The sequence below is a fragment of the Pezoporus flaviventris genome, unplaced genomic scaffold (assembly GCF_033815535.1).
Source record: "Pezoporus flaviventris isolate CSIRO_AGI_PZ_B2104156 unplaced genomic scaffold, CSIRO_AGI_Pfla_v1 ptg000001l, whole genome shotgun sequence".
Taxonomy (NCBI): Eukaryota; Metazoa; Chordata; class Aves; order Psittaciformes; family Psittacidae; genus Pezoporus; species Pezoporus flaviventris.
The window spans coordinates 51,627,389-51,649,170 of record NW_026892549.1 but is presented as its reverse complement, the minus strand read 5'-3'; the positions used below and the strand labels follow the sequence as shown (position 1 = coordinate 51,649,170).

At 38.0% G+C, this 21,782-nt stretch overlaps 1 protein-coding gene across 1 annotated transcript in view; it reads right to left on the bottom strand.

The window, feature by feature from the left end:
- COL5A2 (collagen type V alpha 2 chain) overlaps positions 1 to 21,782 on the bottom strand; it is a 112,887-nt gene that overhangs the window by 9,088 nt on the left and 82,017 nt on the right. The window contains exons 18-48 of the mRNA XM_061457816.1: positions 20,879 to 20,932; positions 19,487 to 19,585; positions 18,962 to 19,006; positions 18,757 to 18,855; positions 17,653 to 17,706; positions 16,475 to 16,582; positions 15,598 to 15,651; positions 14,776 to 14,874; positions 14,052 to 14,105; positions 13,446 to 13,544; positions 13,283 to 13,336; positions 13,133 to 13,186; positions 12,589 to 12,642; positions 11,973 to 12,026; positions 11,602 to 11,646; positions 10,684 to 10,782; positions 9,719 to 9,826; positions 9,550 to 9,603; positions 7,803 to 7,856; positions 7,628 to 7,681; positions 6,572 to 6,625; positions 5,633 to 5,740; positions 5,470 to 5,523; positions 5,076 to 5,129; positions 3,867 to 4,028; positions 3,651 to 3,758; positions 2,510 to 2,617; positions 2,269 to 2,322; positions 1,838 to 1,945; positions 1,658 to 1,711; positions 209 to 316 (exon numbers count right to left, since the gene is read on the bottom strand). Of these exons, the coding sequence (XP_061313800.1) occupies positions 209 to 316; positions 1,658 to 1,711; positions 1,838 to 1,945; positions 2,269 to 2,322; positions 2,510 to 2,617; positions 3,651 to 3,758; positions 3,867 to 4,028; positions 5,076 to 5,129; positions 5,470 to 5,523; positions 5,633 to 5,740; positions 6,572 to 6,625; positions 7,628 to 7,681; positions 7,803 to 7,856; positions 9,550 to 9,603; positions 9,719 to 9,826; positions 10,684 to 10,782; positions 11,602 to 11,646; positions 11,973 to 12,026; positions 12,589 to 12,642; positions 13,133 to 13,186; positions 13,283 to 13,336; positions 13,446 to 13,544; positions 14,052 to 14,105; positions 14,776 to 14,874; positions 15,598 to 15,651; positions 16,475 to 16,582; positions 17,653 to 17,706; positions 18,757 to 18,855; positions 18,962 to 19,006; positions 19,487 to 19,585; positions 20,879 to 20,932 (2,367 nt within the window). The remainder of the gene's footprint in view (positions 1 to 208; positions 317 to 1,657; positions 1,712 to 1,837; positions 1,946 to 2,268; positions 2,323 to 2,509; positions 2,618 to 3,650; positions 3,759 to 3,866; positions 4,029 to 5,075; positions 5,130 to 5,469; positions 5,524 to 5,632; positions 5,741 to 6,571; positions 6,626 to 7,627; positions 7,682 to 7,802; positions 7,857 to 9,549; positions 9,604 to 9,718; positions 9,827 to 10,683; positions 10,783 to 11,601; positions 11,647 to 11,972; positions 12,027 to 12,588; positions 12,643 to 13,132; positions 13,187 to 13,282; positions 13,337 to 13,445; positions 13,545 to 14,051; positions 14,106 to 14,775; positions 14,875 to 15,597; positions 15,652 to 16,474; positions 16,583 to 17,652; positions 17,707 to 18,756; positions 18,856 to 18,961; positions 19,007 to 19,486; positions 19,586 to 20,878; positions 20,933 to 21,782) is intronic.

Below are 21,782 nucleotides of genomic sequence, written 5' to 3'. Positions count from 1 at the left end.
ATCTTGCAAAGCGCAAGTTTACTTCATCACGCAACAGTATTGCAAAATTACATTAAAAATATTAACAAGTACAGACAGGTTACTTACAAACACCTTGTGGGGGAAAAAAACCTCATATTTACCTTTTTTTCATTTTAAATAACTATGTTCCTGATACATTATTTAACTATCAAGGAAATAAAATGATAGTAAAAATAGAACAACTTACAGGAGGACCTGGAAGACCTTGAAGACCAGTGAAACCCCTGTGTCCTTTCTGGCCCCTGTCACCTCGATCTCCATTGTCACCTTTGTCACCACGAGGTCCTTGGGGACCCTGTAAAGATCAGTGTTGAAATGTAAAATTCTGAACTGAATAAAATCCCCAGCCTCAAAAACCTCTCACTCGCTTTTAGACACTGCATTCAGACCCCCTTTACTTCTAAAGCTAGAAAGAAGGTCGTGCTGGGGCAACTCCAAGAACTAATTTTTTTACCAAAAAAAATAAGTAAATAATCACAGAAAACAGTACTATACTTAATTATAGTCTAGCTGTAGTAAATTTAGTCTATTTAGCTTCATAATACAGTCACAAAAAGCTCACAGTAAAGATACTAAATCATTTACCTAAAATTTGTAAGATTGAGAATTTTTTTTGTCTTATTGGAATATGGCAAATGATTTTTGCAGATGAGACTGAAATATTGTGGATCCCTCACAAATTCATAATGATAAAACATAATTTCAGTATGAAATCCTCTATCTTGCATCTTCACTTCTGAGAGCTCCTTTCACCTTCACTATGATTAAAATACAGCTGAAGTTCCATCTCTAACTAAAGACAATAATGTTCAGGCTCCCCAGTACAAATAGTTTGGTTCTATTACCATCACAATTTCACTCTTTCTATTTTTGAAAGTTTTAAACTTTTTATACTAATTCAAGAATCACCGGAAAACACAGCTTCTGCTTTCAATTCTGTATTTCTCAGCCCAAACTGCATGCTAAATTTCTCAATGCCAGATTCCAAATAGCTTATCAATGGCATTATTATTACTAACTACTCAATAAACCTTTCCTGTACCTCATATGACATCTGCTTAGGGACAGGACAACATTCTTTTGAATTTCTCAAGATTCCAATTAATTTTTTGTTCCAAGCTTGGATTGTAAAAGAGTTATGTAATGCAAAAAGATGGGTGTTCTTTGTTTTTCTATTTGGACTGAAGTCAATCTCCTGAGTTTCATTAAGGCAGTTTCATGGAAACAGGTGATTTTGTTATATTTTTGCCATTTTTGTCAAAAAACGTGCCTTTTTGTTCAGCATTCATTTCCTTACCCGTTATTTGAATTGTCAAACACGGACTCCAGCAATTTGCTAACTGAATTCCTACCATCATCTGGACAGCAACAAACTCCAAATAAATAGGCTTCCAAAGCATTCATTATATCTTTGCAGTGTTGCTAAAGACAGCTAGAAAGACTAGTATATCCAAATAGATTTGTACAGGTTTGCAGCTCAGAAAACTACCTGTATCCACTTGCAATCTGAACACTAGAAGTTGAAGCCCTCAATAAAAGTTGAGGCCATGAGGCATTCTCATTTAGGTTCAACTTCTCATGCACTCTCCTCTAAAAAGGAACTCGGATCAAACCACAGCGACCATGGAGTACTTACAGGCAAACCTCTTTTTCCTGCACGACCTGGGGGACCCATCGGCCCTCGAGAACCCTACAAAGATTGCATACAGAAGATATGTGAAGCAATGCACAAAAGCAAACACAAGTTTGTTGTTCTGTTGTTGGGTTTTTTTTTTAATTTAGGAGGTATTTAAAAAAAAAAAAAAAAATCACTTACAGTTTCACCTCTTTGACCCGCATCTCCTGGAGGGCCAACAGGACCTGGAGTTCCTGGGCCCCCTGGGGCACCTGGTAAGCCTGCAGGGCCAGGTTCACCACGATCACCCTGCAGAAGATAATTTCAACATTATTGATCTAAAGAAGACTAGACTAGAGCAATGCAACAGGACTCTAGCATTGCTGATCTATTTTGTATCAATTAGAATCCACAAAGATATTAATTCTGTAAGAACTCAAGTCTGAGTTTGTGGAGACAGGTGTTCTTAGCCAGGTTTCCTCAACTTTGAAAGGCACTACTTATTCAAAGCTGTGAAACAATTTCAGAACAAGTTCTCCATTTAAGTTAACTGAATGGAGAGAAAATCTACAGTAAGTCAATAATGGAATGGAGATTTCCAGAAGTGACTTAAGAAAACAATATATTCTTACACGTTCTCCAACTGCTCCATCTCGTCCAGGAGTACCGTCATTGCCAGCAGGTCCCTAGAGTTACAGAATAAAAACAGAGAGTATTGATCAACTCTGTAATTTTGAATTGCCATAAGAACTAGAAAGTTCTCCACCTCTAACTTCAGGTAAAGGAGAATAACCACTGGACTGGTTTTTTTGTTTGTGTGGGGTTGGTTTGTTGTTGGGGTTTTTTTTCATATTATGAGGTTCTACTACTTACCTCTGGACCAGCTTCACCTACAGGCCCAGTGGCACCTGATTGGCCAATAGGTCCTGGAGGACCTTTATCACCAGGTGGCCCTGTGGGACCTTGTTTTCCTGGTGTCCCCTGGAAAAGGTGAGAAATGTATCAAAATTCTAATCACAAAACAAAGCACAAAAAAAACCTTGCTGCCTGCAAAACACTACTCATTAATCCAGTCTGAAGTACCATTTTTAACTTCAAACCTGACAATGAAGGAAAATGTTCTAGGTTTTGAATATATATTTAATTCACTGTGTATTTTTAAGCAGTTTAATTGTGTTATCTGCCTTTGAATAGGCTTTTATTGACTAGGCACTGAACTTGAAATTGGTCTATCTAGCAGCAAATCTCTTGCACACAACCTCTCCTGATATATCAATATGTCTGATGGCATTACCTGCAATAGGTAATGTCTTTCGCCTGGAAAAATATAATGTAGTTTGAAATAAGTAACATGACGTTTTTGTTGCTGTTATTGGAGTTTTTTGGCTTTTGGTTTGTTTTTTTCCCTCCATCTCAACACCAACAAACCTTGTTGGCATGAAATAATTTCTGGCCAATTTTATCTATGAATTGATTTTATTGATCCAGTGATAATGGCAGATCCTCCATACCATTCTTTTTAATAATAGTCCATTTAATGATTTGATCTCCTGGATCATAAGGCTATCCAATAAACATCTATAAATCCTACCTTGAAGCAAAGAGAGCACAAATGGCAATTTTGAAGACCATAATTCACAATTTATGAAATAGCAGTTATAGAGTATTTACTTATACTCAATGACCTTTGGGAACCTAAATGAAAAGTCTGAGATTTTTATTTTTTTTTTTCAAGTTTTTAGTTTTAGTCAAATAGGAACATTGTGGCTAGAAGTCTTAATGCCATTAACCACTTACTCTTGATCCAAGCTGAAACCTTCCCTCATGGCAGAAGCAAAATCTTCCACCTCATGCACCATGCCTGGGATTTAACTATTTACTATTCTCTCTATATTCTCTCCTACAATTGGATTTTTCCAACTTTCTCCTCATGCTATGGGGCACTATGTTCTGAATCCCACAAAGATTATGAGAATGCCCCAGGTGGTGGCATATTGACTTGGTTGTTACTTACTGCAGGACCTGGCAGCCCTGGCATGCCTCTTTCCCCTCGTTGTCCTGGCATACCAACAATACCTCTTTGACCAGTAGTTCCTGCTGGACCAGGGGGTCCATCCGGGCCCTGAAATCCGCAAAGGATAAAACATTACAGTAGCAATAAGGGTAAGTATCAATGAGAGCAAACCTAGAGCTGGCCAAGGAAGAGTTAGTAACATCAACCAGGACTTACCGGCTGCCCATCTTCCCCTGCATCACCCTTGTCCCCAGGACCACCAGGAGGCCCAGCTGGCCCTCGATCTCCCACACGGCCATGAGAACCGGGATCACCACGAAGACCTGGGGGACCTTCTTTTCCTGGCTCACCAATAGGCCCAGCAGGCCCTGAAGCTCCCTAGGAAAATTAAAACACCTCATTACATTGGACCTTTTTCTGATTAGGACAACCAAATTCTAAGGATAGTGTTTTGATTAACTAGAAATGTGCATATGCTAAAGGAAGGCCCAAAGTGTGAATGAGTTAAAAGCTTATTAAAACCTTATTAGTTCATAAACAAGATGAAACAAACATCAAATTATGTCCAAGCTCCCCTCCAATTTGCAATTCCAAACTCCTTTCTCATGTTTTTTTTTTTTTTTAACTTCGGGTGTACAACTACTGCTAAAAACCTCGCCTTTGCCCATTCTTCCCAATATCATCAAGCTAAAGTCTACATTCAAACTTTCAGTTTATATAGTACAAATTCGCATTTTAAATGGACCTTTGTTAACTTTTCAAATACTTTTCAAAGAGTTCACATGTATATTATGCTTTCCATAAATGTCACATTTTGATAAACTCACAGTGAATGCAATCAAAACATTAAAAAGCATAGGAAGAGAGTGACAGTTTTCTGTGTGGAGTTGGAGCCTTACTTGTTGATTGACAGATAATCTTTTCGTGTGTGTGTTTCTGAAAATGTTTAGATATAAGGAATTCTGTGGGGGTTTTTATTTATTATTATTCTTATTTATTTTAATGGATTTTATGATCCACCAATGAAATAGCCTGGTAGGGGGCCCTTCCTTTCCCAAAAACTCTCCTAACTTCAGTCACCACTGAAGGGAAAGGAAAGTAAAGTATAAAGTGCAAGACAATATAGGTTCTTGTTTTGTTCCTGTAAGCAATTAAGTCATTAGAGCAGCTCAAACAACTCGAAGCCTAATTACAGTGTAAAATCTTGCACTAATTTGGACACACTGACACCAGATCAAGCCCAAGACTGATGACTTTTATTTAATACAGTCGGATGTAAGCATGAAGTCACAGAAGTCAGTGCTGACAAGCTGTTATCTATAGCATCAGGCCATAAAACACTTCTTTACCTTTCCTGCTTTATTCTGTCTTAAAGTTTTTAAAATTTATAAAACACACCTATTAGGAATATGAAACTTGACTTACAGTAGGTCCTGGAGGCCCAACTCTTCCAGCAGATCCTGGGAATCCAGTAGCACCCTAAAAAAAATACATCTTAATGCCAACTTTGTTGCAAGAAATACAGCACTAAGTACCTCAGATGTTCCAGTTGAATTAGTAAGCAAATAATAATTATATATTATAATTAAGTTAATATGTAATATAGAATACATTATACATTATTAAATCTAATGTTATTATATGTATTAAATACTATAGAATATATAATACATAATAAATAGATAATATTGCATATTACATGTTATGTAAGTAATTGCAGACTGAAAATCAAGCTGAGATGAGGAATGATATACACATTATATAAAATTTCAGGACTAAATTATCTGCAGCCAGGCCACAAAAAGTAAAATTTACTTACAGGTGGACCCTGAGTTCCTCTACCACCTTTCAGACCGGGAACACCTGGAGGACCCTAAGAGGAAAGGAGAATGAGAGGGGTGATAGTGAACACCCAGAACATTTTTTAAATAAGCAAGATCAGCCTATGCCACTGGTTCTCTGATTATGTTACTTATACTCACTGGTGGACCAGGAGACCCAGCAAGACCCTGTGGTCCTGGAGATCCAGCATCTCCTTTCTGTCCAGGTTCTCCAGGTTCACCTTTCACACCTGGCTGACCATCAGGGCCCTGTAAGAATATTTAGGAGAGAAATAATATATAGGAGAGACATTAGGTCAGAGAACAGCAAATTTTTCCAGCCTAAAAAAGTAATTTTGTAGGGAATTTCTAGAAGGCAAAAGATAATAGGAGAATAAGTCAGCCCACAAAACACATTAAGCATTTGCTTAACAGTTAAGTTGAAGAGAACTCTAACAGTTCACCACAGTCTTTAGAAGATCACAGATGAGATTTTCTGAACAGTCTGTGAAGTCAGCATTTCCATTTAAAATATTCTGTTATCTAGCTCACATTTTTCTTTTCTTTAGATTTTCTATTTTCCTCATCATCTATTACATACTTAAAAGTAAAAGGGACTAAAAAGGCATTGTCTTTTCTAGTCTTGTTTTTTTCCCTCCAAAGGAAACAGGTGCCTGATTTTTTTTGAAAGGTCTGATACAGAGTATTTAGGCTGTGGGAATGTTTAGGGTATTCAGTGGAAAACTCATAAACCTTCCATTTGGTCCATCAGCTCATTTCAGCCTTCACTACTCATGGCACAAATTTTTGCTGCCTTCAGTAGATGACACTTTATAACTTGCCTCATCCTAATCTCAAAGGAGCAACATAGCATATTCATGAAAATATGAAATCTGGTGAACAATTACATAATTTTATCAACAAAATCACTTTTCAACTGTCTAGGGTATTTATTGGCCCTTTACCTGAAAAAGAAACAGCTCTTTCTGCAACAAAAATGCTACTCACATTCCAGAACACTGCAGTATTACTCATAATGAAGGAAACTAAGCATGTCAAAGCATGACTAAAGGGAACTTATTAGTGTCACAAAACACATACCGGGGGACCAGCAAAACCAACAGCACCAGTTGGGCCATTTTCTCCTCGGGAACCCTGGCCAAAAAAAATTAGAATAATTGTATTTAACAATTTTCTTTCTATATACAAAATAATTCACAGAAGGATGTTAACTATTTGCTATCATAAACATGCTTACACTTTTGCTCTATTAATCAGAATTAACTTTTAATCATGAAATAAACAATGCTAACTGTGATGTTAACATCTGCCTCGTGTTCAAGACTATATTTAAACTTTCAGAATTTAGAGATGGAAGGCATAAGCAAGCACTAAAAGCACAGTAGGTGAAATTCTGCTCACAACTACTTCCAGAGATGGCACAATTAGCTGAAGAGTACATATTTTATGCATATTCCAGCGAGATAGACTGGGAAAAAAACACAGTAGTTCAAAGATGTATTATTCTACAAGATCAGAATGGCTACGAGCTGCTTCAACTGAACTTTCCACACAACATTTGTTTGGAAAAGAAGGAGCTGAAGGCTGCCAAAATCCAGCACTCCCTAGAGGGGTGGAAGCTGTTCCAGTTTATACTGGAAATAAGATTGCTCTGATTTATGACAGAGACATAATCAATTCCAAGTAGTATGAAGGATCTAGAAGGGCTGAGCCTCTAATTTCCTAATCAAAGTCAACCCTTAAAATCACAAATTAACAGAATATGACAAGAGTTAACATAACTAGAGGAACTTAGGTATACCTCTGCTCTTTGTCCATCTAGACAGTTGTATGTTTACAGTAGTATCTGGTATAGGCATGCTTTGAACAATTAAAAGTGGTGGTGCATTTTCAGGAGTGAGGTAAATGAGGGTAAGTCTCTGTAAATTTTGCCGTACAAGTATAGGGCCAAGGGAAAAAATATGCTACTTGTTTTTGCAAGTGCCCAGCATCAAAAAAGAACTACAGATTTTATCTACAAAGGAAGGGGAGGAAAAAGAGGAAAACATATCAGCAAATGAGACAAATGGCTGGAGTCCGGATAAGTGTTATATATTATCAACTTATGTCAGTAAAAAACCGAACATGTTTACTCACAGGGTTTCCACGGGAGCCAGGAGGACCAACTAGACCTCTAGGACCTGGTTCACCCTTAAAATTAAATTAAAGGTTATTATTTCCCAAGTAACTTATTTGACAAGTAGTAAAAGTGCCAATAAAGTGTGATAATATTGAAAAACTTCAGTCGGGAATTGAATAAACATCTGTTTACCTTTTCACCAGTGGCACCTGCTGGACCCATTGGGCCTATTGGACCAGGAAGACCCTTTTGAAAAATTAAGATGAAAAGAAGTTAGAGAAGTTGTGCTTCAAAACAGTTAATTTAAATCTTTACATATGCTAGTATTTCCATACGGTTTTTCATTCCTTTAAAGTCTTGTCCTTTATCTCAGAAAACTTGTTGGGCTTTCTTTATCTAAAACTGACTTGAATTCCCTCTCCCAGTGACCAAAATCCCACATCTCAAAGGACCAGCTTTCCTTCATTCTCTTTTTCACTTACTTCATCTCCTTTATGTAGTGTTTGTGCATAAGGCCAGTGATTAAAAAAAACACCACACCGGCATTATTTTGCTCTCTCAGGAGAAAATTCAGTCCTTTTTCCCCACTTGCACTGAAGCTCCTTCTCTTATGCTAGTATTTAACTGTTTCAATTATCTTTAAAGTGTCCATCACTACTTCTGAAGATTCACTGATATCTTGCAAACTCCTCAAGTGTCCTTTGTCTCTTCAGGGGCTGTTAAGTTGCAAATTTTCCATTCAGACCCATCAGCTCCACGTAATGATCCTATAACATTAACTATATTACCTTCCTGAATATTTAGATATCCCAATTACAGTTCTCTTTAATTAGAAGCAAAATACCAAAACTTGCACCATGTTTGTCTTGAACAAAATTCCCCCTCCCACAAAAGAACTGGTCTGGAACTTAGTTCAAACTGTAGAGAAATATAGAAAAAGAAGGCATTAACAAGGGATACTGTAATGCCATTAATGCTCTAGTGGTCGTTAGCAGAAATATCTGCAGATACCCGACTATAGAATAGGGACGTACATTTAGCTCACCATTATTTTACCCTCTCACCAGTTACTGTAAGCTAAGAACACACCTTATAATGCCTAAGAACTATTTTGTATCCTTGGATAATATCTGACTTGTATAACTTATTCCAGCTCAGAGATGATATTTTTAAGTTAGTGCTTCGGTATACTAAGGTTTCACCAAAGACCTTTTGCTCTTTTAACAATAAATTTAGCCCAGGCAGAATCCTTATCTTTTGAATGTATCTCGCTTTGCAAACACCTAGCAGTTAGTACTCCAACAGGTTTGCAAAACCCAGGATCCTCAGATACATGAGATTCATGTAAAAAGTAACTCAACACTTCGGAAGAAAATATGGCCAGTGCATACACAGCAAACCCAGTGCTTCGGGGATTATTGCACAGCTGGTCTATGCAGAACAGCATATGTAATATGACTTGAAGAGATTCACCACGTTATTTATGCATAGGAGATTCAAAGCTTTACAGTAGAGTCAGTGACTTACTGCCCATATGGGGCTTAGTACATTTACTGGAATTTCCACCTGTGAAACTCAGGACAGACCATGGGGAACTCAGTCCAAACAAGAAGGTGGCATCTGCCTTAGTACAAGAGTAAGAGCTGGAAGGGCTGCTTTTTTGTTATATATATATTCTGCCTGTCCCTTTTTCAATATTTTTACTATAGTCAGCTTAGCTGAATCCCAAATCAACACACTACTTCTGGAAATCCTTTGATATCTTAACTCTCACTATTGATGATACAAAATAGGGGTGTGGGACACAGACATCCCAAGCCACTCTGCACATAGTATCACCATGCTGAATAGCATTTAACTCCATGAGTTGAGTACCCTAGCAAAATAGACAATCTGGTGAGTGAAGAACAGGTCTAAATAGGGCAATGGATTTACTTACTCTTGCCCCGTCGTTGCCAGCTGTACCTTCAGCACCCTTCTCACCTGAGCCACCCTATGGAAAATATACAGAAAGCCTCAGTTATGACACTAGATGCTGAATACCCTGGAATAACTGCAGTATTAAGAGACTGGTGACTTGACTCAAGACAACAGAAATAAACACTTACTCTATCACCCTTGGGGCCAGGTGTTCCAGCGATCCCTCTTTCTCCAGGCATACCTTGAAGTCCTGGTGGGCCTGCATCACCAGGTGTCCCACTAGGGCCTGGACTTCCCTGAAGCAAATAAAGAACAAGTTGCTGTCTATTCATCTGTGAAGTATCTTTGTCTCCAGGCTACAGAACACACTGTGCCTGTGTTAAAGTCTCTAGAGCACTGTTTTAAGTAATAATTTTCTCTTAAATTTGGACTTTATTCATGTCCAAATACTTTTCCCATTGTGTTACTCAGGAAGTTCAGTTGTAATACTGAACTGTAATACTGTAGTCCTTCCAAAGACATTATTATTTACTTAGTGCATGAGAACAGGCAAAAAAAAGAAACTCCAGCATCTTTCTACCTTGATGCCACATGGTTCTATTACACAAAGTAGCTACAGCTAGAAGTTGCCAGGAGCAGAGTGGCTGTATTTATGCTTTGCTTTTCAGAGCTCATGTCTCACATTGCTAGAGACAATCCCTAATTGGGGTGACCTTCTTAAGCCTAAGTAAACAGACTGCAGGTGAAAGAAATGCATGGTGTTTTCAGCATTTTCTTTTAAACGTTCATCCCTGCCAAATGTCTTTATGTAAACTGAAATGGCTCTTAAAACATTGCTAGAAGGTTTTCTGCAGTTCAGAAACAGATTTGCCCGGTTTTACTGAGAAGCACAAAAGCCATTCTAAACTTCAGAGCTATATAAATTAATACAAAATATGATTTCTCAACATTTTAGTATCTTGCAATTTATTAATATTTTTTATACTGGTATAAAAATGGATTTTATGTCACCCTAAAGCCCTTTTCATGAAAGAGATCTTGTTTATACGAGCTATCCCTTTTATAATGAAAAAAACCCCTCCTCTATGTTTGCATGCATGAGCAGTATCATACATTACATCACTGCAGCAACATAAATCTCCATTCAGCTTACCTTTGGACCATCAGGACCATGGCCTCCAGCCATACCCTTTTCACCCTGGAGTCCTGATGCACCTGGTTCTCCCCTCTCTCCTGGATTGCCCCGTTCTCCCTGCAAAATAGAAAATTATTACTTATTTGGGAATCAGGGTTCAGTTCTGGTAGACAAAATCCTAAATACACTGTAAGTGCAGCACTGCTATTTGAACAAAGAGCCTGTGATCAAGTTCTAGGAGAACTGATCAAATAAAAAAAACAGCTTTATGCTTTTATTGTTAAAGGTAGGGGAAATAGCATGCTCAGCCTGGAGAAGAGAAGGCTGCATGGAGACCTCATAGCAGCCTTCCAGTATCTGCAGGGGGCCTATAGGGATGCTGGGGAGAGACTCTTCATTAGGGACTGTAGTGACAAGACAAGGGATAAAGGATTCAGACTTAAACAGGAGAAGTTTAGACTGGATATAAGGAAGAACTTTGCTGTGAGGGTGGCGAGACACTGGAATGGGTTGACCAAGGAAGCTGTGCTGTCCCTGGCGGTGTTCAAGGCCTGGCTGGACAGAGCTTTGCGTGACATGGTTTATTGCAAGGTGTCCCTGACATTGGCAGGGGGGTTGGAACTAGATGATCTTAAGGTCCTTTCCAACCCTACCTAGTCTATGATTCTATGTTGTTCAGCAAACTAAAACCCGTCATTTCATAGGTGTAAACCAAATCCTTTAGCAGCTAGTACTCAACGCCACTTCATTACCTACAAAACCATTAAAGGTGGTAGGTTTTACAGAAGCCATTTTAAAATGTATCCATGCTTACAACCATTTTGTTGGTGGGGAAAAAGTAAATAATCACTTTAGCTGTTGAAGTCCACATTCTGTATCAATTGGCAACCTCAGAGAACTGTTACAAATGTTTAAACTCTGATAGAAAACACTTACCCTAGGGCCCAATGGACCAACTGCTCCAGGATCTCCAGGCACACCCTAAGCAGAACAGAATTCACCATTAGAATGAGAGCATTACTTATGAATAATGCCTTACAGTTATGCAAGTTAGAGATAAAAAATTAATTTCCAAAGTGCTATGAATATAGATGGCTAGTTCTATTATTTGTCCGAGACAAGAGCAGAGTCCAAATCAGTCTGTCGGTCAGATTCTAGAAATTATTTTATCCAAAAAGCAGTCCTCAGACAGCTTTCAGACTACATCAGTACATATTTTGAAATAGAGTGGGAAATTAAATTACAAAGAGAAAAAATGGTAAAAGTACTTCATGAAATGAATTCTTGTAACATTACACAGAAATTACCTGATCACCTGGCTTTCCTCCCTCACCTGGAGGACCTGGTGGCCCAGGCAAACCCTGTAAAAAAAGTAAAAAAAATGATAACTAAGATGGTAGGAAATTATGTAAATCCAGGTTTAACTAAGACACCAAGAATATCAATGTAATATTATACCCCATACTAGAGTATGTTGTCAGAGACCCCTAAGAAAAAGTTACATGAATACTGCAGCAAAGTGGTTTTCCTCTTCTAAATGGCAGCCTTTCTTTAATGCTAATTTGTAGGACAAAGGCGTATCAGCCCTAAAAATAAAGTTCTCAATTAATAGAGTTTGACTTAATTAATATTCTATTATCAAAATAATTCTTTGGCTCTGTATTTGGCACATCTTTGGAAAGTCTCCAAATTAAAACAAAAACAACAAAGGTTCTCTCGAGGGATACAGAGCTGGTATTTAAGCCTTTGCCAGTTCAGTTCAGCACACAGCTGATGTGAAAGCTAAGTATCACTCATTACTCTTAACGTTGCTGCCTTAGTTCTGAAGTTGTGTTTTGTTATACATCACTTGCTCAAATTTCTCCAATTGAAGTTGACATCGGTTTTTAATCTTTCTTTAAAAAAAAACATGAATGCACATACCTGAAAACCTGTAGGACCTGGAGGGCCTTGTTCTCCTCTTTCTCCTGCTAGACCCTACACAAAAGAAAGTAGTAAGTATATAGCAAAGGAATATAGGCAGGCCTCACAATTTTTCTTCTCTCTGAATATGTATATTTTCAATTATGTGTTTATTATACATTTTTACTTAACCCCAGGACAAGGCATACCCTATCTAAAAGATGTAATAAAATGCATATCATTTCTCTAGGATCCTCCCCCAGAAGTTCTATGCTGGCATGGAGACACTCAGTTCCATTGAAACTAAGAAAGCTAGGAGTATGAACCATGAGAAAATTTTGCTCCTTGCCCTATTTTTTGTAATGGTCAGTAAAAGGAATTGACCTACTAATATATTATTAAATACAAAATTTCCCATTTTCTAGGAAAAAAATTTCTTTAAATGTTCTTGTAATTTTTTGTTTGGAATCAACAACTGGCATGAAGATAGATAAAAACAGAAGCAGAAGAGCAGTGAATGGATGGAATGACTGGCAGGTAGGCAGAGTGGTAAAAGCTGACTTACGGGTGGGCCAACAGGACCAGAAGGACCAACTTCACCATCTTTACCAGGGGCTCCCTGAATTAAAAATGGCATAGGAAGTATTGTATAGTGAACATATATAACAGAAAAGCATCATATTTTGTTATCATTACAAATAGCAGTCACACTCACTCTCTGTCCTGGGACACCTGCATTGCCTGCTTCTCCGGGTTTTCCAGGATCCCCCTGATTTGCAGAGTTAAAAATTACTGCATTTAGATACTGTTTTCATCTATTAAGATATATGCAAATGTTTAAAGTTAAACAGATCTTTAGTACCAGGTGCCGTACTCACACTACTACCCTTTGGGCCAGGAAGGCCCATGCTGCCTGGCTGACCTCTGATTCCAATTGAACCTGCAGGACCTGGACGTCCATCTTCTCCAGGAGCACCCTGCAGAGATAAAGCATTTTCCACATTCGATTATAAATGTATTTATTCTTATGAACTTATTTACCCCTGTAAAATCCTTGTGTGTATATTATATATATATACAAACATTAATCTAGTTCAGTGCTACAGTTATCAATCAACATGTTTTTAAGGCAGACACAGCTGTAGCCATGCTGCTGGATTTAACTAAATATTATGCAATTTTTATAATAGAGCCACTATGTACAGATACTTTAGTGTTTTCTTGAAGAGACAGTTAGAAAAGATACTGAGTTCAGGATGGCTTAAAAATATTGCAGCAGCTGCTGAACAACAGATACTGCTGAAGAGGCAAAACTAAACGTACAGTATCTGCACTAATTTTGGAGCCAGGAATCTAAGGTGAACAGTTAGAAGATGAACTTGCAGAAATCAAGAAAACTGAAATCAATAAAGTAATTTCAGGGAGCTGGGACCCTTGAATTAATCTGGCATTAACTGAAAATACTAAGCTTTTGTGTCGCTTACCAGGGGGCCAAGTTTTCCTTCAGGGCCTTGAACACCTGGATTTCCTGTCAAACCCTAAAAGTGGGAGTAACATTGATGTTAAGGTTCTGCATATAATTCTAGAACAATAGAGAAATGCAAATAAATGCAAAAGACATGCTCAGTTACTACCATGTATCAAAGTTGTTCATCTTTGTCTTCACTTTACAGCCTCCTCCCTCACTGTCTTTGATCTTCCTTTTTCCTATTCTTATTTTCCCTATTCTTGCTTTTACACCTCTCAAGCTTCTCACAGGCTCATCTTTAGTTCTGCCATTATCTGATCTGTAACATCCCTTTCTCTGCTTTTGTGATATTCCAAATTCTCCTCAAATATTTTTTCTGAAAAATTCTCTAGATGACATGCACCACTCAACTATCAATCACCAGTTTAATGTAGGTTAGACTTCAATTAACTTGGCCCTTAGTTCATGTTATCTGTGGCAACTATGTGCTTTACAAGCACACCCCCTTCAGTTCCACTGGCTGGTCCTAATCAAGGTTATTTCTCCTTCTTCAGAGGCAAGTGGAACGTGTGCTTACCAACATCAGCAGGAAGACAGACATTTTGGCCTTTACCCTTTAAATAGCTCCACTGAAACAAGTCTGTCCTTCTATAACAGCTTCTTAATTCTGCAAAGTTCATTGTGGCTTTCTGAAAATGAAAAATGCTGTTGTTTATAGTGTACTGCTATTAGTTTCTTACCCTTGCACCCGGGAGGCCAGGTTCACCAGGACGCCCAGGATCTCCCTGACCTCCTTTAGGACCAGAAGAACCTGCAGGACCACGCTCCCCTTGGGCACCCTAGAAAGATACCATTAGGCTACAAGTTAAGAGGTGGAACAGCAACTGTAAGGGAAGGTTAAATAAAACAGGTATCTTCTATTAAGGATCTATTTTTTTGCAAACAAGAGTTCCAAATAATTAATGCTTATTATTACTACTACTATTTTTTGGAATGATTATTTAAAAATTGTCTCTTCAATTAAAAAAAATATTTTGGGAATTTTAGAATCCCTGCATTTTTACCAAGTCAGGGATTTACAGAAACACTAGACCAATAAATATGTGAGTCAGTTTCCTGGAAGTGTTAAAAAAAGATAGGAAAGCCAAAGACAGATAAGCACATCCGTTCAAGGGACAAGTCTAGGAAAAACAGTCCACACACAAAGAAAAGGCTTTCATACAGTTACCTGCTACAGAGCAATACATTAAGAAAAAAATAGTAGAACAGGTCAAATCTATCCATATTTCAGCAGGAGGGAGCATTAAGTCAGGGACAAGCAAGCAAAACTGAACATCACAGGAACTGAAAGTGATTTTTCCCAAAAAGCTTTTAGCCTCAAAACATTCAAATCCCTTTTTGGCACCTATCAACTCCTTTTGATCCTGCTGCCAGTGATTTTGAGGACCTGCCTACTTGCCTAGAAGCACACATTTTTAAGGGAACTCTTTCTTTCTATGTATCTCCATGTATGAAAATTTAACAAATGATCCAATAAAAGATGGACACATTAATTTCATTACCTTTGGTCCAGGCAAGCCATCAGAACCTGGAAAACCACGGTTACCAGGAGCACCCTAGGAAAAGCCATAGATATGGGATGATTATCTTAATTTTTACACACCTTATTGAAAATAAAGTACTAGATTTAGGTCTTGGGGTTTCAGTTCATTTCCTTACAAATTCCTTACTTCAATACTTTAAACTTGTCTTTTTTACCACTTGGAGTGGTAACAATGCCAGTGCTTCATTAATGCATGCTGAACAGCTCCTTCTATGTGAACAGTCTCATTGAAAGCAAGGTGACAATTTATACAGGATTAAGCAAGAAATCTGAGATTTGCCTGTCATATCTCCATCATTTATCCTACCATACTATCTGAGGCACTGAATCCAGAAATGAAAGTATCCAGTATAAGAAGAAAAAAAAGATAACTATCCTAGGCTCAGCAGGAGTAGTCATTTTTCTCCTTCTTAGTAGCTGGTGCTGTGGTTTTAACTTTCAGCCTGGGAACAACACTGATAACAGTTGTTGCTAAGTGATGTTTACTCTGACCAAGGACTTTCCGAGTCTCATGCTCAGGAGAAAAAATGACTGCTACTGCTGAACCTAGGACATAGCAGCAGTGGTTTGTGTTTTACCTTAGTTACTGGACTGTTCTTATCTCAACCTGTGGGTTACACGCTTCCAGTTCTCCTCCCTATCTCTCCAGGAGCGGGAGGAGGAAGAAGGTGGGGAGTGAGAGAGCGGCTGCGTGGTTCTGAGTTGCTGGCTGGGCTTAAACCATGACAAACGGTATGAAACTACTGTTAGGAAAATAGTTGGACTATACCCAGAATGAACCTGCGATAAAACTTGTGGTTAGCTCAACAGACATATTATTCCTTTGGATTGCTTACCCTCTCTCCAACAGGACCTGGTGGACCTACTGACCCTGGATCACCTCGAGGACCTCTTTTCCCTTCTTCACCTATAGGGCCAATGGGACCCTGAGCACCTTGTGGGCCCTAGCGAAAGTAAAATATTTCAAAAAGACAAAATTACTGTTAGCTTACCAATCCTCAGGTACATTGAAAAGGACTGTCTTCTAAACATGATAAATATTTTTCCAAATAAAGGAGGAAAAAAAATAGGTTCTGGATTACTTAAAAAGTGCAGCTCTTCAGCATTAGTTTTTCTCTTTTACAATGTTTATAATTTTTCAGTAAGTGCACTTCAAATAAACTAAATCTGCAGTTCAGCTGTATAGCGCTTCTAAAGTCACCTACTCGGTCAGACACAACAATTTGTATTTACTATTCTCAAAAGGGCAAGCTGCAAAGGATCCAAAATTCAGTAAGACTCTAGTAGAAATTCTAACAGGAGAAGAGAGTCAGTGGAAAGGAAATCATTACTTTGTCTGTATGTTTCTGTCAGTTATCACATGATCATTCAACTGGTGAGAGAGAAAAACTAAATATTGGTTGACAAGTCAAACTGATTCTAATTCTGCAGAATCACTTTTCTTGCAAAATTCATATGATCACAGCATGGAATTAGCCATGCTCTCAAATAATCTTTCACAAATATTAGCTATGTGCTACACAGCTCTTCATACCATAAATGTATAAATATTCATATTATTTTAATGCATGAAGAAAATATAATTAATATATACATAACTGCATAAGTATAAATGTATTAAATACCAGTGTAAAATAAAAAAGGATGCTATTATTATGATTAGCATGCAGACCTGTGTGCTCTTAAATGTCCAAGATCACATGAATCCATTTCATAGGAGATTGGGAAATTGAAATACAGTCATTCTGAGTGTTACAGAAACCTCAGCAGATGCACTAAGTTTTTTCTGTCCTTGAGTCTTGTAAGGCCTATATTGAGTAGGCGATTTGTAACAACAAAGGATCTGCTTCACCAGTCACTGTTAGTACTGTCTAGTCAGGCTCGCTTTGGTTTGTTCCACTATAATTACCCTCATGATTACGAGCATCAGAAGTGTCTTGAAAAATTTAAGAATCTATAAAATATTCATACCAGCCTTTGTGATTTCTTTTCATCTTATACAATGGAGACTTACAGGTTCACCTTTAGGTCCTGCTTCTCCCTTGAAACCTGGGACACCTGGGTCTCCCTGAAAACACACGAATAACATCCATAAGATTAAAAGGCTGCATAGATTTTTTTGACCATTTTGTATTATGCTATGAAACAGAAAAACAGTTTCTAGTTTAGTGACTAGCTGTAGGCACTATAACAGATGCTTATAATGTTTTGTCTTTCCCCTTAGTGTGCTTATTTATATATGTATATATTTGTTATCAAAACACACTTAAATTTGACAATTCCAGGAGATAACAGTTACTGTTTGTACAAGATTATACAGACACTCTTTTTTTCTTAGACCTTTAAGAAAGCAATCCCAGTATTTTGGGCACACAGAAGATTCACAAGATCCGATTTTGGCATACTCATTAGCAAGCTATTAACTTATTTAAAGGAACTCCACTGTTAATTGTAGAATCACAGTATGGTTTGCGATTGGGTTGGGCGGGAAGTTAAAGATCACCCAGTTCCAGCCCCCTGCCATGGGCAGGGACACCTTTCACTAGACCAGGTTGCTCAAAGCCCTGTCCAGCCTGGCCTTGAATGCTTCTAGGGATGGTGCAGCCACAGCTTCTCTGGGCAACATGTTCTAGTGTCTCACCACCCTCACAGTAAAGAATTTCTTCCTTATATCTAATCTAAATCTACCCTCTTTCAGTTTAAAGCCATCTCCCCTTGTCTTATCCCTACACACCCTTGTAAAAAGTCCCTCTCCAGATTTCTTGTTGGCCCCCTTTAGGTCTGCTATAGGTCTCCCCAGAGCCTTCTCTTCTCCAGGCTGAAGAAGCCCAACTCAGTCTGTCTTCACAGGAGAGGTGCTCCAGCCCCCTGATCAACTTCATGGCCCTCCTCTCTGGACTCCCTCCAACAGGTCCATGTCCCTCTTGTGCTGGGGACCCCAGAGCTGGACACAGTACTCAGGATTGTGCCTCAGGAGAGCCAAGCAGACAGGGAGAATCACCTCCTTCAACCTGCTGGCCACTCTCATCCTGATGCAGCTCAGGATACAGGTCACTGTTTTAGTTTCATAGACTGACACATTTGCAAGACATGACAATTTCAACAAAGACATCATTACCGGCTGGCCTCGAATACCCGTTGGGCCAGTACTGCCTTGTGGTCCTGGGGAACCAGGTGGACCTGATAAACCAAGGGGGCCTCCAGTCCCTGGAGATCCCTACAGATAGAAAGAAAAGCAACTACAGTAAGGAAACATAATAAAAATAAGAAAATAAAGTGAATTCACTTACATGATTTCTTCAATAGGTGGTAAGATTACTTACAGTAGGGCCCTTAGCACCTGGGGAACCATCTGTCCCTTCAGTACCCTACAGATAACATACCAATCATTAAAATTAATTCTAATGAGAAGGATATTGATAACAAAAGCAGATGATAATTATTTTATCCACTTTGACCAATAAAGTCTGGTCTCATAAGACATTAAATTAAATAAATACGGTAACATATATGATCTACTTGTGTAAATGCCAATTGGAGTAACAATGCAAGCAAGTTAATGTGATTCTTAATCTTTAAGATCTTAAGTTTAAGATTTAAAGTACTTCTAGGATTGAGACTATATAAAGCTGTGTACCTTCAGTTTTCCAAGTTGTTTTAATTAATCAATGAAAAGTTATTTTCAACAAAATAAGCACAAAACAAACGAACGAGACCTTTCCATTCCTGAGAAAAAAGTAATTTGAGTACAAACCAATGTCTATGAAGTTGAGTTGGGTATTAGAACTCCTCACAAACAAGCAACATGCACAAACTAAGCACTGAGAGGCTCAGTTTAATGTACTTACAGGAAGACCTTGTGATCCAGCTGGGCCCTGTGGACCTGTTTCACCTCTTTGTCCTTGAGGTCCTTCAGGACCACGAGGTCCTGTTGGACCTGCTTCACCCTAAGATTTCATAGGGGAAAACAACTGGAGATTATTCTGCTCTACAAAGTAGTGCTATGAAGTAAATAAGGAGGAATACTGATTTTATAAAAAAAAACAATTCAGAATTTTCAATAGTTCATTATCCTTAAAATATATTTTAGTTCACCTAGTTCTGCTTCTACTACTTTTATGTGAATGTAAACTTTAAAAGGACAAACAGAATTTTTCCTCAATGTATACAATGACAAGGAAACTTTCTACAGAGAAGCAGCACTGTAACACCAGTGACTCAGATCAGATAAAAGAGATAGACATCTCTCTCTAAAATCCCAGTATGTATCCACAACTTGGCAACTTTTTTTTAGCTTCAGTAACAACTAAAGCTTAAGATTTGGAAATCAAATACACACAGTCTGCTTAGCTTTTTCGAGTTCAACACAGCTCTTCCGATTTTACATCATCCAATGATCAAACTTGAAGACAGCACCTCCTTTCCAAAGTTTCCATTAATTTATCATATGACAGCTTCTCCAAACATTTATTTAGGTATTATCTGGTGTTTAGCCATACCAAAACATTGATGACATGCACTAAAAGGCCTATCATTTAATTGTATACGTTATGTTAATTCTCTTATTAAGACTTGTTCCCCAAAAGCCCTTTTGTGAATGCTGCCAGCTTCAGAACACAAAACATCTGCTGAACTTGGCTACCTGACTAATTGGGAGTTTCTTCTTACATAATTTTTTCCTGTCATGTGTAAAGGAACAAAGAGGAGCAACTGGGTGGAGGACAAGTACAAGAAATGTAAGGAAGTCGTATGAACCATAAAAGGTGGTAATCATCATGTGCTCTATCATTACGTACATCTCTGATAGGGTTCAGGCATTTGTCTTACCAGTCTAGGTCATCTCAAAAAGTGTCCTCAGCTGAAACTAGAAGTTTCAGCACTATAAGGTTCTGCTTAAATATTGTCTTAGACTAGTTCTCACAACTTAACTTGTAATAATGCATCTCGTTATTCTTTGAATGCACTGGACAAGATTCCTGAGGCACTGCATGACAATCATCTTATAATCACCCCTCAGCTCAAGCAAAAGTGAAAACAAAGACAGCATCCTAACTGTGGTAAATTGCAACTGCTTCATTTGGCCTCTGATTTCTATCTTCCATCTCAAGGTCCTGACTAAGACTGATTTCACAGCAACTCTTAATGACCTGTATACATGTCAGCCTGAACCCTGTGTAGTCTAGCACACATTTTTTATTCTATGGACTTAAGACATATTAACAAGGTATTTTATTTTTTACCTTTACACCTGGAGCACCTGGAAAACCTGGAGAACCAGTTATGCCAAGTGGGCCCTATAAAAGACAGACAAAGCTGTAATTCTGCAGTTTAGATCACAGATTAGTATCTAATCGCTGGGTGAATATGCTTCTGGGATTAAGTGTATTTTTTAGTCATAAAACATTTGTTTATAACAAAAAGAAAAATAACAATAATTTTTCCAAGTGATACCGATACATTTTATAGAATCGTGGTGCAGTATTTTAATAATGTATTTACTGACCAGCAAAGTTACAGCTCTTGATTAGTTATTAATGCACAAATTGCAATGTGCACAGTTGACAATTACAGCAATTGTTTTTCAAGTTTAGTTTTTAACAAACTATTATATCCTCTTTCTAGATCTATGGTATTGTTTTATGGAAATAAAAAGATCAGATATGTGTTAAAGGATAACAATTTGTCCTACAGAATGTAGCAAAGGAGAGTTTCACTTCTTTCAGACTTAAAACAGTAATCTAGGAAAAAAGAGAAATACAAGCCACATCTACACTAAAACAACTGGACTGCTAGACAAGTTTTCTGTAGCAAGCAACAAGTGAAAATGACAAGTGGAAATATAACTAGAGGCTAGTTTCCAAGTTTTCAAAATTCACAGGAAAATTCATTCACAAGCTTTAAAACACAGATTTTGTATCAAATTTTCAAGGCTGTATAGACACATACTGCAGATACTTTACTGCTTGTATCTTTGTTCAGAGATAGGCAGGTATTTCTCGAAAAGGAAATGGAGAAGAGGGTGCCCCACCATGAAACACAGTGCTGTGCAGAGGTACACCTTCAGCTCCTGAAGGCAGTGTAGCTCTTCCCAAACAGCATTGTATCTTGAGGCAGTCGATGCTGTGTCTAAGAAGGGAGAGGCTG